Source organism: Corvus moneduloides, chromosome 3 (genome assembly GCF_009650955.1).
Source record: "Corvus moneduloides isolate bCorMon1 chromosome 3, bCorMon1.pri, whole genome shotgun sequence".
Lineage (NCBI taxonomy): Eukaryota > Metazoa > Chordata > Aves > Passeriformes > Corvidae > Corvus > Corvus moneduloides.
The window spans coordinates 7541250-7556633 of NC_045478.1; the positions used below are offsets into that span (position 1 = coordinate 7541250).

At 44.8% G+C, this 15384-nt stretch overlaps 1 protein-coding gene across 3 annotated transcripts in view; it reads right to left on the reverse strand.

Annotated features, from left to right (window-relative positions):
* KLHL29 (kelch like family member 29) overlaps positions 1 to 15384 on the reverse strand; it is a 392991-nt gene that overhangs the window by 4034 nt on the left and 373573 nt on the right. For 2 of the 3 annotated variants that reach the window (XM_032104042.1, XM_032104041.1), the window contains one exon: positions 9559 to 9703. The exons of the other annotated variant lie outside the window; for it this stretch is intronic. In XM_032104042.1, the coding sequence (XP_031959933.1) occupies positions 9559 to 9703 (145 nt within the window). The remainder of the gene's footprint in view (positions 1 to 9558; positions 9704 to 15384) is intronic. 3 annotated transcript variants of the gene reach the window in all.

Consider the following 15384-nt stretch of genomic DNA (forward strand, 5'->3'; position numbering starts at 1 on the left):
TAATTATTTTTCAAACGTCAGGGAGAAATGGGGAAGGACTTGAGTAAAGCAAGTGTCATCCTGAAAGATGGCTTTGAAAGAGAAGGAGCCCACCTCCAAAGGAGCCAGAGCTGGTGGCAGAGAGGCACTGCCTGGCAGGAACTCCTGCCAAGGCTCAGTCCCTATGCCAGGAGAAGGCAGAGGTGGCAGGACCGGCCAACCCAGTAAATCAGATAAATGTGCGAATTAAACCACAGTTTCAGACTCAGGATATTTGCTGAGGGGTGGGAGGTCCATTTCTGGACAGGAACAAGTTACTATTTAGGCAGGCTGGGAATTACAGCTTGCAAAATCTGGCCTGAGGAGGGGAGGGGGAAGGATTGTCCTACCCCAGGCTCCTGATGTGGTGGAGGGGCTGCTGAAATGAGCAGTTGAGAGATGAGGCCCTGGGGCAGTGGTCGCTGGTTTTGTTTCACTTTTTTTTTTTTTTTCCCCTGGATTGTGAAGTTGAAGAAGATGGAAGCTTCTTTGTTTGGGATATGGTTTGGGATGTGGAAGAGGGTCCAGTGTCAGAAATGGACTGTGGTACAAAGCAGCTCTGCTACCTTGGTCCTCTAATGAAATGCTGATTACTAATTAAAACAGCCCTCCTAAACAATGCTTCATGCAAAAAAGAAATAAAAATTAAATGGGTTAATTTATCAATTTTTTTGGGTTAAGTGGGAAAAATGAAACAAACTCCAAAAGATCCCCAAGAAAGATCTGTCTTCAGAACTATCAATAATGGGCAATTGAAACAAATATTAGTATGGAGCACAGAGTCTGGGGCTGGTTCCATCAGTGCTGATGATCAAGGTCTGCTGCCCATGAATGGCCTTAGTTTTAATCTACTGGTGTGGACATGCTGGTGTAGATGGCAGCACCTCACACCAACACAGAGAGGGTCCCAGTCCTCAGTCACCACCGACATATGGAGCTGGTCTACCACTCACTGCTCATTAACCAATGAAATTCCTCGGTATGGAGCTTTTGATCTGGATGGGAAGAATGGAATGACCAGAGGGAAGACTCTACAGGTGACCATGGGAACAGGAGCCAAGCAGCCACCAGCCCTTCCTTGCTGGCTCTGCTGCACAGCTGAAACCTGGCCTTAAGTGCCGGTATCCCCTCGGGCATCTCACGTTAGGTCTCTAAACAGGGACGTGGGTACTTTACAAATTCTTGTGTCACATCTTAGCCACCCACATTCCTTCTAGTGAAATCTTCTCTGTGGCATGTTTAGTAGGAACTACTCTGAGCCAGAGCTGCTGCCACCACAGAGCAGCTGAGCAGCCAAGGAAACTTTCCTAAAATGATCTGGGTCTGGGCTCCTCCCCAGCCCATGCTCTGGATTTGGGGTTACAGTGAGTGGGCAAGTGCTGCCCTTATTCTCTGGAACCTGGGCTACAGCCCTGGAAAGAATTCCTGCCCAGCACCTGGGACAAGCAGCTCAATCCTGTACCTTCCCATCATGGTGCTAATACAGTGGGGAAGAAATGGATGCTGAATTCCACCCTCTGGAAGACTATGAATTTTAAATGGTGATTAGAGCAGCTTCTGCTCCCTCCGTATGCAATTCCCGTAGATAAGGCTGGCATAATGCTTAGCTTGTGAGTCATGCCTGAGGTTAAGCAAAGCAGTGAGCTGCTCCTGCCATGAAGAAGCAGGCAGTTCTGAGCACACAGTGGGTACTTAAATGTGCAGGGGACTTTGGAGACATTCAGGCATCTCTGGGGCTAAAGTGGCAGGTAGGTGCTTAAGATAATTAGGAATTTAATCCTAGATTGCTGCTACTTTGCAGTATTAGGACAATCATCACTAATTTCTGGGACCTTAGGGAATAGAAAACTCAAGTGGGTTCTAAAACCTTCAGAAAAGTGAGTGGAAAGGCGTATGCTCATTGCTCTTTCTTCATTACTGTGACAATATTTCGTTTCTCCCCTCCCTTCCATCCCATCAGCTGTAAAAACATCGTTACCAAGGCTGACATACAAAGAAAGAATTACAATAATTAGGATACGAGTTTATTGCTTGGTGCCATTAATCCTGAGAGATAAAATGATTACAGGCTGTCAGAGCCTGGGAAGGAAGGAAGGAAGCTCTGTGGCACAGAGCCTTGCTGCAGGGACACAAACCCTCTGGTGGCTTTGGGGCAGTGACTTCCTTGGCTGTGGAGCAGCCAGACCTCCACCTCTCCAGCAGAATGCCCAGGGTGAAGATTATGGGTATCCAAACCCAGATCACTTCAGCCACTCCTTCCAAAAACCTTAGTTTCAGCGAATTATCACTGTGCAGACTAACGAATGACCCAGCTTTCTACTCTGCAGGTAATTACTGCTGCTCACTAGAGAGGCTTCTCCTGTCCTGTGACTGATTCTCCTGAGGTGCCTGGGCATCCTTCATTTCCCGAATGCTCAGTGTCAAAAGGTCATGCTGTGACTGTCCCCTGACACTGCCACAGGTCATCTGATCCATCTGTTGGCCTCCACGAAGCTCTGGATCACGCTCCCAGGAAAATCCCAATAAGGCTGAGGTGTGCCAAGGGCTGGTGGGGACCTGGCTGTCCATGACTGGTGTGCTTGTGTAATCTAAACACCCTTTGCCTCTCTTCCCTGCCTATCCACCTCTCACTCCTTGCCCAGTCTGAGCAAATGGCAGAGAAGGTCCCTCTCTGACAGCTGCCTGTTAAAAGACTTGATGGACAAACTGAATCACTGAACCAAAAAATGATGGAACAGCCCAGGCAGGAGGGAACCTTGGAAGATCATCTATGTGGTCCAACCTTTTGTGGGAAAGGGACACTAGATGATATTATCTTGCATCCTGTCCAATCACACCTTGAAAACCTCTAGCCCTTTGATCATCTTCACGACCCTCCTCTGGACCCCCTCCAGTCTGTCTGTCTTTTTTGAACTGTGGGAACCAGAAGTGCTGCCTGGCAAGAGCTGAGTAGAGTGGGAAGATGAAAGTCTCCTGATGGGCAGTAAGCTTTGGAAGTGGAGGATTTCACTGGTTTTTTTTCTGTATGTTTGAGAGGTGAATGCCTGGGTGCTCTTGCTCCAGCACTTCCCTCTTCCAGTGATATGCTGGACATACCATCAAGCAGCGGGACTACAAGGAATGTTAGTTTTGTTTATTATTGCTCAGTCCTAAGGATCACATCAGCCTCATCAGGAAACGTTAAAAAATAATTTTAAAAAATTCTGTCTTGTAACTCTCAGGGTTGCAAAAGATTTGAAACAGCTGAATTAGTGTATTGTTTTGACTGACTGAAACTTAGTGTCTTCTGAGGCCTCAAACAATGCTCTTCTCTCTGCTCACTCTTGGCTACGCATGCACAAGCACACACTCATTTATTTGGAGCAGTTCCACAAACATTATTGAGTATTATCAGTTAGGTTGACACAGGATCTGCTTAAAAGAAGAAAAAAATATCCCTGCATTTATTAGTGGATGAATTTCCTTCCTGCCCTAAGATTTCAGGAGGGCTTTACTGGAGATGGAACTGAATTACGCTAGTGGGATTCTTGGGGTTGTCCTGTGCAGGGACAGGAGTTGGACTTGATGATCCTTGTGCATCCCTTCCAGCTCAGGACACTGTGTGATTCCAGGATGCTCATTGACTGGATGGAGTTGGCTTTAGGACCAGGGAAGCCTCCAGGGTCCCAGCCCCTGCGGGCTGTAGCTCTGGGCAGTGCCAGGCAGAGCTGCAAGTGCCCCTTAAGCTTTCTTTTAAACCAGGGACCTTTCTGAGACACTTGCATGGTAGTTTGTGGTGCTGGAGAAAAAGGCATTGCTGGCACTGTGTCCATGGGTGGTGGCAGTCAAGGAGCCAAGGCTCTGTCCCCTGTTTGGTGGCAGTGCTGACAGCCCCCGGCGCCGAGAGCGGCCGCACTGGCAGCCAGGTTATGTCAGAGAAGGCTCGAGCTCGGGTGGCCGTGTCATGCTGCCAGAAGTGTCATCTTTACAATGAGATGGATAAATGAGGGTCCAGATTAGTCATGGTCAATTAGGAGGATATCATGCCCCTTCTTGGAGCAGGATTATTAGTGTGGGTATTTTGGCCAAGCTCCAGTTATATTCTCCCCTGCTCTGCGAGCACTTTCCCTTGCTAATGATCCAAAACCATCATGTGGCATTGTTACTTTTGCTGAAAACCAGCAGTATTTTACTCCGAAGTCCACAGCACATCAGTAATGGCCTGAGTGCTCTGTCTATATTGTTATGCTTTAATGCCCACCACAATCCTTCATGTCATCAGCTCCTACAGAAGTTGTTGCCAGTAGTCTGGTGCAGCAGTTCTCACTGCTATCTGTGGAGGATGGCCCCACACCTATGTCTCCTTCCAGATATGCTGGAAGATTTTGTTTTACCTTCTGGACTACAAACACCTCCAGCTGCAAATGCTGCTGGCTGAACACACCAGCCTTCCTGTCTGTAGGCTTGGGAAGCACATGGCCAACCCCTTTCAGTGCCTGGAGTTGTCATGAACTTTGCAAGGACGAAATGAGCCAGCCTGGGGAGGCGGTAGCTGGTGTTGTAGGTCAGCAACGCCTGGCAGGTCAGCACAGGAGACACCATGCTTTGCTGTTCAAGAACAAGGCCTTACTTGAAAAGAAGAGGCAGGGGGAGGTGGGGGGGAAGGGGGGGATAAAATAATCCCCAAACTGACCCTGGTTTTGTGCTGTTCAGCCTGAGTCAAAGTTTTATTAAAGATTTCCATTCAGCAGAACCATCTAATAAATCTTACTGGTTAGCAGTCATGGGAGGAGGAAGAAAATGCTTTTCTGGTGTCTGTTGGGAATTGCTGGTACTAAATTAGCTTCTCTGGAATTATTGCTGGCACCACCATGCTGCCGCTGTTGCCCCGTGGAGGCTCTCTGCAGCACAAGCCTGTTTGCACGCTGCCTGCATCCTAAGCAAGCAGAATATGGAATTTTTAATCATGCACAGGAATGTATTTGGTATTCTTTTCACTTGTGGAAAAATAAACGCTTGAAGGGCACTGCAGGAAGGGAGAACTCCCGCCTGCAAAGGGAGGCCTTGCCACATTGAAAGGGAGGGATATCTGCAAGTCTTTTTGGAGGGAGGTGTCTGGCAGAGCGAGGTGGGATCATCTCATCCTGGCTTTTCCTTCCTGTTGGCTGCTGTTCACCATCTCAAGATCCTGCAAATGAATAGGGGCTGCCAAACTGAGATGGGGTTTGTGTGGCAAAAAGCTCACACTTGCCTGATGTTTTGGAAATGTCAAGTATGTCCCTCACCTGTTGTGTGGAAGGTGTTTAACCTCTCAGTGAATTTTAAAACACTTCAGGCCTATTATAGCTCTTTTTTCATTTAGCACCATCTTTCAGAGGGTTAATTCTACATGAGCATGAATTTCTTATTGACTTCCATCAGGCTGGGCTTATCTGAAAATGATCCTCAATTTGCTCTTCTGTTGATTGTGAGCTGGAGACCCAAACCATTTATTTTTCATTTTTCATTAAAAGTAATTTAACTAGATATTAAAACCATTTGAACGGACCTTTAATTTTTCACAGGCAGGGAATGTCACACACATTTCTTTTCCCTCTGCTCGAGGCTATCATGCTCCCTCATCACTAACATGTAGAAACAAAGCAGATAAAAATAAAAGTGATGCGGTCAAGATTTTTCCCAGCAAATTCAGTATCAAGTGATTCCTGGTGAGAGGAGATCAATAGCATGCAGTTAATTTTTAAGTTGTTTATGTTGCTGCTTTTAAACCATGTTTTTTGTGATCCATGCTAATGAGTAGAATGAGGAATTTATAGATTCACAGGCTAAGGTCAGAAGGGACCTCTGTGCTTAGTTAATCTGAGCTTGTGTATACGCAGGCCATGGACATTTCCCCAGGCAGCATCTCTCCTGGAAACGTATCTAATCTCCTCTTAAAAACAGCGAGTGTTGGTGAGTTCACCCCCTCCCTTGCTGCTTCTCTGTTTAATTATCCTTGCTGTTGGGAAAGTGCTTCACTTTGAGGCCAAGATGTGTAACTTGACTTTCCAGCCCTTGTAACCTGCTATGCCTTTGTCTGCAAGGCTGAAAGCTTCTCCATTTGCTCCCAGTGATCAAGTCACCTCTCAGCCTTTTTTTGATAAGCTCCTTGAGTTTCATGTCAAAGGTTTGATTTGCAATCTGGGGTCATTTTGGCAGCTTCCCTTTGAACTTCTGCTGCTCTTTCCACATGTTGATGCAGGACCCAGGACCTGCACTCGTCTCTCCAGCACTGTATGTAGCAGCACTCACTCTCCCCAGCTTCAGCTTGTTTTCATTTTGGTGTTAGGGCTCATTTTATATCTCCAATATTGCACTGACCTTTTATCCAGAGCACTGTGATGCGAGCTCATGTTGTGCTGCTCTGAGTGATCTCCTTTATGTCCTCCTTTGAGAGCCTGGCTTTCCAAGGGAGCTGGGCTGCTAAGAGTGTGCTTCCTCCATGTCTTACTTTGTATTTAAAATACCACTGCTAGCTTGAGACAGTACAACTCAGATACTCAGGTAACTGCTAAAATAGCTCCTTCTGTAATATTTTGTACCCAGAAAGTGTTATGCCACCTGCAGCCTTTATCAGGAGAGATTTTCTATTACCTGGATTATTGGTAGATGTATTAAATAGCATTGAAGAAGAAGAAATGCTTGCTACCAGTGGCCTTGCTCAATGATATCTTCTCATTAACAACTACATTTTGAGATCTGTCATTGAAGCAGATTCAATCTCTGTGCTGTGCGCCTTGTTAATTCCATATAATGCCAGCCAAATACCTTGGAGAAATTGCAGTATATTACAGCGTCACAGTTGTCTTTAGCAGCCAGGCGTGTTGTATTACAAACCAAAACAAAGAACCAGGCTTCCCAACACCTTTGGTGAACTTAGCAGTGTCAGGTTTATGGTTGGATTCGAGGACCCCAAAGGTCTTTTCAAACCTAAATGATTCTATGACAACAGGCTGGTTTAACAAGCCTCATTTTCCAGAAAAGTGCATTGATTGATGCTCATTATTTTATTAGCATCTAGTTATTTGTTGATGAAATCCCAAATTAACCACTCTGGTATTTTGCAGAGGACCAACATGAGGCTAAGTGAGACCACTTAGCTTGATGCTGGTACTTTGCAAAATTAATTGCTGCACTGAAATTCTCCTTTTCACCTTTTCAAAATATGGAAATACTTTGCCAGTGCCCTGATCCATCCTCAACTTGAAAAGTTATTAAAAATCAACATTAGTGGTTCAATCAGCTTCTCAATGAAATCTCTAAAGACACCTGTGTCTAAGACAGCTGGGTTGCTGGATCTGAGAATATAATTTCAGGGTTCCCATCTTTCCTTGCTGCCAACAGTGACTGTTTTCGGTCCCTTACAGCAGAACATGGAACTGAACCTCCTTGTTCCCCTCCAAATACAGATGAGAAACACCCACCCAATCAGTCTGTATTTTACTTTGCTACCTCATCAGTCTCATCAGCAGTGGTTTTATAACTGATTAAAATTACAAATCTGATCCCCAAAGATTTAAAGTGCCTTTCTTTTTACCCCTATTAGCCCTCAGCACTGGTTCCCTCAGCCTCCTTGTAGCAGCAGCAGGTTTTTTAACCTATTTGTAACTGCTGAGCCCCCATATTTCCTATTTCCATACATTCTGCTTTATTTAGGTTTTGTCACAGGCTTTACAAGTCCTTTAGGCTGAAATATTTTTCCTTGACTGTTTCCCAGGACATTCAAAATCTTTGAAATGGTGCCTTTTTTGCTTCCAATTATATCTACTTTTTTTTGGTGACCATATATAAATGTAGGTTTCCTGTCCACTGTTGCTTTAGGCATTAGAAAACAATCTAAAAGCTTGAATTTACTTTTTACAGACAGATGGCAAATTCTACTTAAACAAAGCCAGTATATTATGGCGCCTAAGCACTAGAGAATATTTAGATCACCAGTTCACTTTCCTTGGTCCTTCTGTTCTGCAGGGTGCAGAGCAAAGCATCCCTTCATGTTAGAAACCCTGGGAAGTTTTCAGGTGAGGTGCTCAGCCAGCAGCTGGAATCAGCCATGCAATTTCTCTTGTATATTTACCAGATGTTTGTTACTTTTTACAAACCCAAGATGTTCAAAGAGCACCTCATCCCTCTCTATGATGGATGGGAAGATGCAGGAATGTATCAAATGTCCAAGTTCCTGATGTTTCATTTTACTTCTTAGGGCTCTGATCCTGAGCGGTATTGTACCTGTTATTTCTGGTTTTCAGGAGAAAAATACCATTATATGCTGCCTGAGCATGGCACTCCTCATCCTGCTTCGCCTCCTGCTAGAGTGGAGGGACTGGGAGGATGTGTCCTTAGAGCAGGGGAACAGGGCAGCAGCCACTGGGATGGAGCTGATGCTCTGACCCCTTTGCTTACAGCAGTATCAGCTCCAGCAGCCAAGAGAGGGTGCCCCTTAAATTAATAAAAGGAAGGGAAAAAAGGTGGAAATGAGAAAAAAAACAGCAAAAAGAGAAAAACCGAGCATGATTTCTTAAAAGGCATTTTCTCATCTGCATCGAAGTGAAAGGCTAAATCCAAGTTAAAACATGGAGGTGTTTTCCAACTGTAGCATGGGGGCCAGGGACACCCCTGGAGCAAGGTGCAGTTGGCTGAATATTTGGAAGATGTGGGTCTGCTGTGGGCCCTGCTGCTGCCCCATTGCTGCTCTTCCTCCCTCCCCAGCCAGGGTTTTGTCAGGACATTGTCTGGCATATCGCCTCTGCCCTGGCTTGGCTCAGTGCCTCAGAATGCTGCTGCGTCAAACATGGATAACAAACCCTCACCTGGTGCCTGTGGCAGTGTCTGGAGACCAGCAGTGGCTTTTCCAGGGAAATCAACAGCTCAGCTCTTCCCCAGCATGGAAATCTGCTCTGTGAAGGGCTGGCTGTGCACAGCCCAAAACAAGCCCGTCTTTCAGTAGCAGCCATGTAAAACTATTTAAAAGGACTTTAAGTGCTGCCAGTACCTGCAATGGCTGCCAAGTTTTATTTTTGTCAGACAATTTGTGAAATTTGTTCAGCTTGTGACCACGATCAGGGAAGCGAGCCCGAAAAGCAATCAAAAGCACCTAATAAATAATAGTAATTAATATCGGTGTGTGGTGCTTACTCAGTATTCTTTTTCATTCAGGGATCTTTTAGCTGGTTAGCAAAAACATGTTCCACATTATGGTGGTCTCTCCTACAGAGGGTATTTATCATCCTGTAGTTGCACATGGCAAACTGAGGAGAACAGCATTCCTGTAATCACTGGAGGAGCCCAACACACATCCCTCCCCGTGATCCATCGTGCCTGAACGTGAGGAGACGTGAACCACAACAGACTGCTGAATGTACACTTTGGGAAATGCTGTGTGCCTGAACACGTACAGAAAAGAGATGAGGAAAACCCCCAAGTGGTTCACACCTCCCTTCCCCTCTCCCCTTCATTTGTAGTAGCTTACTTATCAACAGAAAATGTTAAGGCACCGGTTAATTCCATTTTAATGGTTTTTCTCACCTGCAGAACTGCCTGGAGTGGTTCATGTTGGGACCTGCTTTAATATTGCCTTTCTCTGGGTCATAGATGGTGGTTGCTCGTGCATAAGCTCCTCCAAGAATAAAGATGAACCCATTGAGAGTGACTGCAGGAGCATATTTGTTATCTGTCAATGGAAAGCAACACTGAGATCAGTTTTAGGCTCAGGTTTGGAGACTGTTTTTTTATTTATACATTCCCCTTATTTATAGATAAGTCACGTTTCTCTAAACCTCCAAGGCTAGGGAAGAAAAATGAGGAAACCTTTCCTGGTTTTGTTCTCCTCTCTCAAAGTTCTCAAAGGCACTTCTAAAGTTCATCACTTCTTCATCCCCCAATGGGATGGAGTCACCATGAAAGTTCCACAGTTACATATGAAGTTAAGATGTCAAATTGGTTCAGAATTTTGAATTGCTGCAAGTTTTAGCTCAGATGCTTCCCATGTCTGTGCAGCAGCTAAATACAGCAGAAACCCACAGCACAGAGACACCCCCAAATAATATCCAGTAACTGATACTCTTTTATATTGTGCTTTTGCTTGTGGGAAGGTCACCCACACTTCCAGAAGATCTTGTGAGACCTGATTTCTTTTTCACCTTTATCTGTCTCATAAATTCACTTGCATTTTTATTTTCAGATGTGTGTGTATCTCCAAGCAGTCCTGTAATTTAGCAACAAACTGTGTGAGGCTGGGAGTTTGAAATTAAGCAACTCTCTCATCCTGAGTCAAGTTCAATCAGATTTTCTGAGGACGCTTTAAAATTCTTGTTAGCTGCGGCATTATTAGAAATATTAGTAAAACTAATCATAAATTATTGAATAAAATAATTCTAATCTAATTAGTTGGCTTGTCCCTTATGCTGCTAGCACGCCATATGCACATTATTAAATATGAGCCAGTTGGGCTGAAATTTCTCATGATGATGTCTGTCTTGATGAGATACAGTTTTTTTAATCAACATTTCTGCAAAACCAATCAGCAGTGTCTAGGAACAAAAGATGGGAAAATGCATTGCTTTGAGTTAAAATAAGCCTCACAAGCAGTTCTCTAAGCAGCACGAGCCTCAGCCCTTTGGGGTGTGATGTTTCCTGGGAGGCCATCCTGGGGTCAGGAGACACATAAAAATTCTCTACTCACAGCTGTAAGTTAAAGCCTTTCCAAAATCTGCATTTTCATATGCTCAGGAAAGGTTGATCCCCCTGCATCTCCAACAGGGAATCAGACTGGACACAGTCCTGCTGGTTTCAAGCCCCTGCAACCTCCTCCAAAGCGGACCCAGGGGCAGAAGCTGGAGAGGAGGTGTGATACCATCTTCACTGTGCTCTTACATCTCTGATAACAGCCGGTGCATAACACTGAAGGGGTTAGTATGTTCCTCCCACATCTACAGCATTATGACTGTGTCCTTTTAGGAACACAGAAAAGGATGGGCTTAAACCAGATGCAGCAGCTTTATTTTGGGATTTGCTTACCTCTTGCATGATGCACTGTAACGCTGAGGTTCTTGTAAAACTACCTTATTCCATTAAATATTTAACAGAGACTGAATTTGACAGGAGTAAAGCAAAAGCTGATGAACATCTCCAGAAGAGAGATAATCTCCTTAATTGACATTTGAACTGGTAAAACTAGAATGAAAGGAATGGTTTTGTGCTGTCTGCTTCTGTCCCAGCATGGTCATGGGGTAGTCTGGCTCAGTTCATCCCACTCCATGCTGGCACGTGCCTAGGGGGACCTACAGGGATGCAGCACCCGGCAGGAAAACAGACAGAACCCATGTGATGGGTTAAAGTTGAGTTCCTACTACGCTGAGTATCTACAGGCATATGTCAAAAAACACGGCTGTATTAGGAAAATGTCACTGATCCTTGGGAACAGATGGGAAGAAACTAATTCATCCAGAAAATAGAACAAGGAGTATTCAGTTTCTTCACGGTGCCACTAAGCCACTATAATTCATCAGAAAGGCTTATCTGTCCTAACAACCCGGCTCGCATCCCTTTCCAAATCAGACTTGCATATGTGACATTTTTTCCACTTAAGACACTCATCAGAAATTTTCCATATTTAATTAACACTTCTTCTTGGGTTTTTTTCTCCGACTAGCACAGTTTTGTAGAGATTGAAACTCTTGCACTAAAAAAACCCCTCAGCTCCCAAATCTCACAGGGAAATTATTTGGGGCTCCCTCATGGCAGAAACAGTGACTTCTCAGGGGACTGAATCACTGACTTAACATTTCTTTTTGTTAAAGAACGAGAGGGAACCCCTTGGGTATTTTTATAGTGACATTTTTTTTTCCTTTTTGAATAGGCAGACAGTCTGATATTCTTTTTCTTCCTTTTTTAAGAGGTAATTGTGTTTGCTTCTTATCAGTTTTTCAATACATCTCCTATCTGTTGTCTTTTTACTGCTTTTGTCTTTAGCTATAATTTCATAAATTGGTATCAAGTAAGTCTGAGACTGAGAAACAGAAAAAAAATTCGCTGCTTCTTTCAGGAAGGGAGAAGTTCACAGAAAAGTCCCTTGTTCCTGATGAAGATATGGCAAAAAGACATGAGGGACACCCTTCCAGAGAGGAGGGTAGAGAGGTAGAGAGGAAACAGTGTATTTTATTTTTGTTTTGTTACCATGGGGACAGAAACTGTTCATAGACACCAGGATTTTGGGAACATCAAGTCATCATTCCTGATACTTAGGTGTGGATGACTACCTTCAGTCTTTAACCTTACTTCATCCCAGGTGCAACCCACACGATTCCTGTGGGGTTGTCTTTTTCAGGGCTTGGCATTCTCATGCAAACTCTCAGGAGTCTCCAATTTCTGTCACTGTTTGAAATCCTTAACATGGTCACAGTGCAAGGCAGCTGGTGGGGAGCCTAATTTTGCAAAAGCATTTTCTGGTTTTTCGTGCAGCAGGATGGAGAGGAGGTGGACAATGCTACTGGGTGTGAACATGAGCTTCTACATGTCAGAGGCTTCAGTGGGATACAGCAGGGCCACTGGGTATTTCAAAAGAAATACCGGAGAAAAGGAGGAGAGGGGAGAGGAAGCATGGAAACAGAGAAGCAGCCTCCTTTCCTCTCCAAAGTTCAAGTGTTGAGGCTGTTGGATATAGTAATCCATTTTAGGCTGGAAAATCTTAAATGGGATTTGTCGAGGTCAGCAAACACACTTGAGATTAGAAGGCAGAATAAATGTAAATGAAATAATAGGTAAAAGGTGATGTCTGCAAGTGGATAATGTGGTAACATCACTCTCCTTTTCTGTTGCTACAGTAAAATAAGCCAGTAGTTCTATTCTGTGACAGGCCATTGGAGGAAGGAGTGTGCACTCCATGACAGTGCTTGAGCCAGAGGTGTCCTTCACGTGGGGTTGATGATTTAACGTGCTGCTGTGCCCCTCAGGAAGGTCAGACTGCGCTTGGGATGTGTCCGTGGCTCTCACATCTCTCCCTACATTACATGGCCAAGCAGCACAGTCCTGCTTTCTCTTCTGTGATTGCTCAAAGATCTTCCACTGCCTTCGGTAATGCACTCGGTCAGGGACTGAAGGGCCACTGCAATGAACAGCAGCAGCACTTCATACGGAATGAGGTTGTTATAACCAAGCTAGTTAAACGTTTTTACTGGGAGAAAGAAATGCAGGAGTGCCACCAGTCCAGGCAGAACTCCAACCAAATTGTCTCCTGGCAGGTGTGGCTGCCCAGTGGGGAGGTTGATGCACTTGATAGATCAGATTAGAGAAAGGAGTCTGGTTAATACAAACTAAGCCTGCTTTTAATAGTAAGTGCCTCTTCCTCTCCTTGAACACTCGGCAGACAAGTGTCAAGAATGGCACGGCATAGGATAACCAGGGGACTGTGATCTGATCCTTAACACAGCTTGTGAGGCCCAGATGAAGTTGCTGCCATGAACAGTGAGGGCTTGGATGTCGCCCTGCAGGCTTGAACTCTCCTGCAGGCTGATCTCCCCCAAATACACAACTGGCCACCCAGCCCTATGGCTTCCCCACTGACCCTTGAGCAAACCCTCCTTGGAGACCCCAAAGTCGAGTGTCCTCACTTGCAAACACCACATTTTGTGTATGTGTGGGGGGCATGGCCCATGCCAAAGCAGGAGTCTCCACCTGCCACTGCAGGGCAGCTTTAGCATCAAATTTACAGGCGTGAGGTTGATGAACTGAAGAGTGTTGGAAAAAGAACACCCATGGAGATGAAGGAGAGATAGGAGTGAAAAGGAGGACATTGGATAAACAGCAACACAAAAATACTGATTTTGCATGGCAGAGGGCAGAGAATAGATGGAGAAACACACTGAGGAGTGGAAAAAGTCATTCTGCAGGAAGGACATAGCATATACAGAGGAGAAAAGGGTGAGATAAAAATTCAAGCTTAGTAGGGTGAAAAACACTAAGAACTGGCCAGGGGAAGAAAAATACACTGAAGAATGAGAGGAAACAATCATTGCTTTGGGACTTGCAGGTGAAAGCCAGCCATATTCCCCTACAAATACCGAACTATTGGCCTTGGGAGAGGGCCAAGACATATATCTGATTTTTCTTGTAAAGTCAAAAAATAAATTCTTAATATGCATTTTAACCAAAATAAGCCATGGGACAGTGCAGTAAAAATGCACAGATGCTTCTAGTGCTGTTTTCTAGATAGGTCTTGCATTCTTAGGTCTGTGATTGTCTCACTTTGGTCAGACAAATCACTGCAGAAGTAAATGCTATGGTGAGGAACTAGATACTTGGGCTAGAAACCAGAAATACTCACAGGACTTAGACCCTGTTCTCTAGTTCTCACCAGATTTTAAAATTTAATAGCGGTGGTAATTAACTACTGGTTTTCTTACAATCCAGAAACATTAATAAAACCTTGTAATTCCACACTAACTATTTAGAGCATCAAAAAAAGGTATATTTTAGTGCCCTGTCATGAAGACACAACGTGAACTGAAAGGCAGCGACCAAGTAATTAGGCTTACTTAGAATCCCTGACTTCAGCATGTCTATGGCCATCTTGTTAAATAAGACAAAGCTCAGGAAGCTGGGCATGGAATACATTTTTAGCACAGCCATATAGGACAGCTTGTCCAGAAATGGAAAGGCAGGTGCTGCAAGTATGTAGCCCGGGTTCACTTACTCATATAGGACTTTTGTTTTTACATCTAAAAACATGAGAAGGAGATGTGCAAGGTTTTGGTGTTTACCAAAAACACGCAGTGTGAAAGCCCTGTGAGGCTCCATTATCCCAGTAACTTCCAGCTGTGGGCTGCACTGCTGCAGGAACATCTGCCCCGTCCAAGGTGGGAAGGACTGACACAGGGCAAAGGATGGGGCACTGAGAAAGGCCTTCTCCTCCCCAAATGTGGATGTGTGTGACCAACACCTGCCCAAAGGCATCCAAAGCATCCATGTGCAGCATGTCAGTGAGCCTGGTGTCAGACCTACTGCTCACAGGCATCCACATCCCAACACCTCCTGACAGCTGGAGTATGAAGAATAAATGGGAACTGGGAGTGAATTCACTGCATATTCCTAGAAGAAATCCAGGCAGAAGAGAGCAAAGGCTGAGCTGTGTGGACTTGCTATCAGTCCCCAGTCTGTATCTCCTGTGCACAGGCAGGATGTCAGTGTCCAGCCTGCTTCACCTTCACAGACTGGACAAAACACGAGCCATGATTGATGCCAGTGTTGCCGTGGGTTAGGCTGGCACGTGATGCTTTGAAAGAGATGGATCTGCTGGCTTCAAACGTGTGCCACACTGCATTCAACTCACTATCATAAAATACCACAGTGAACTGA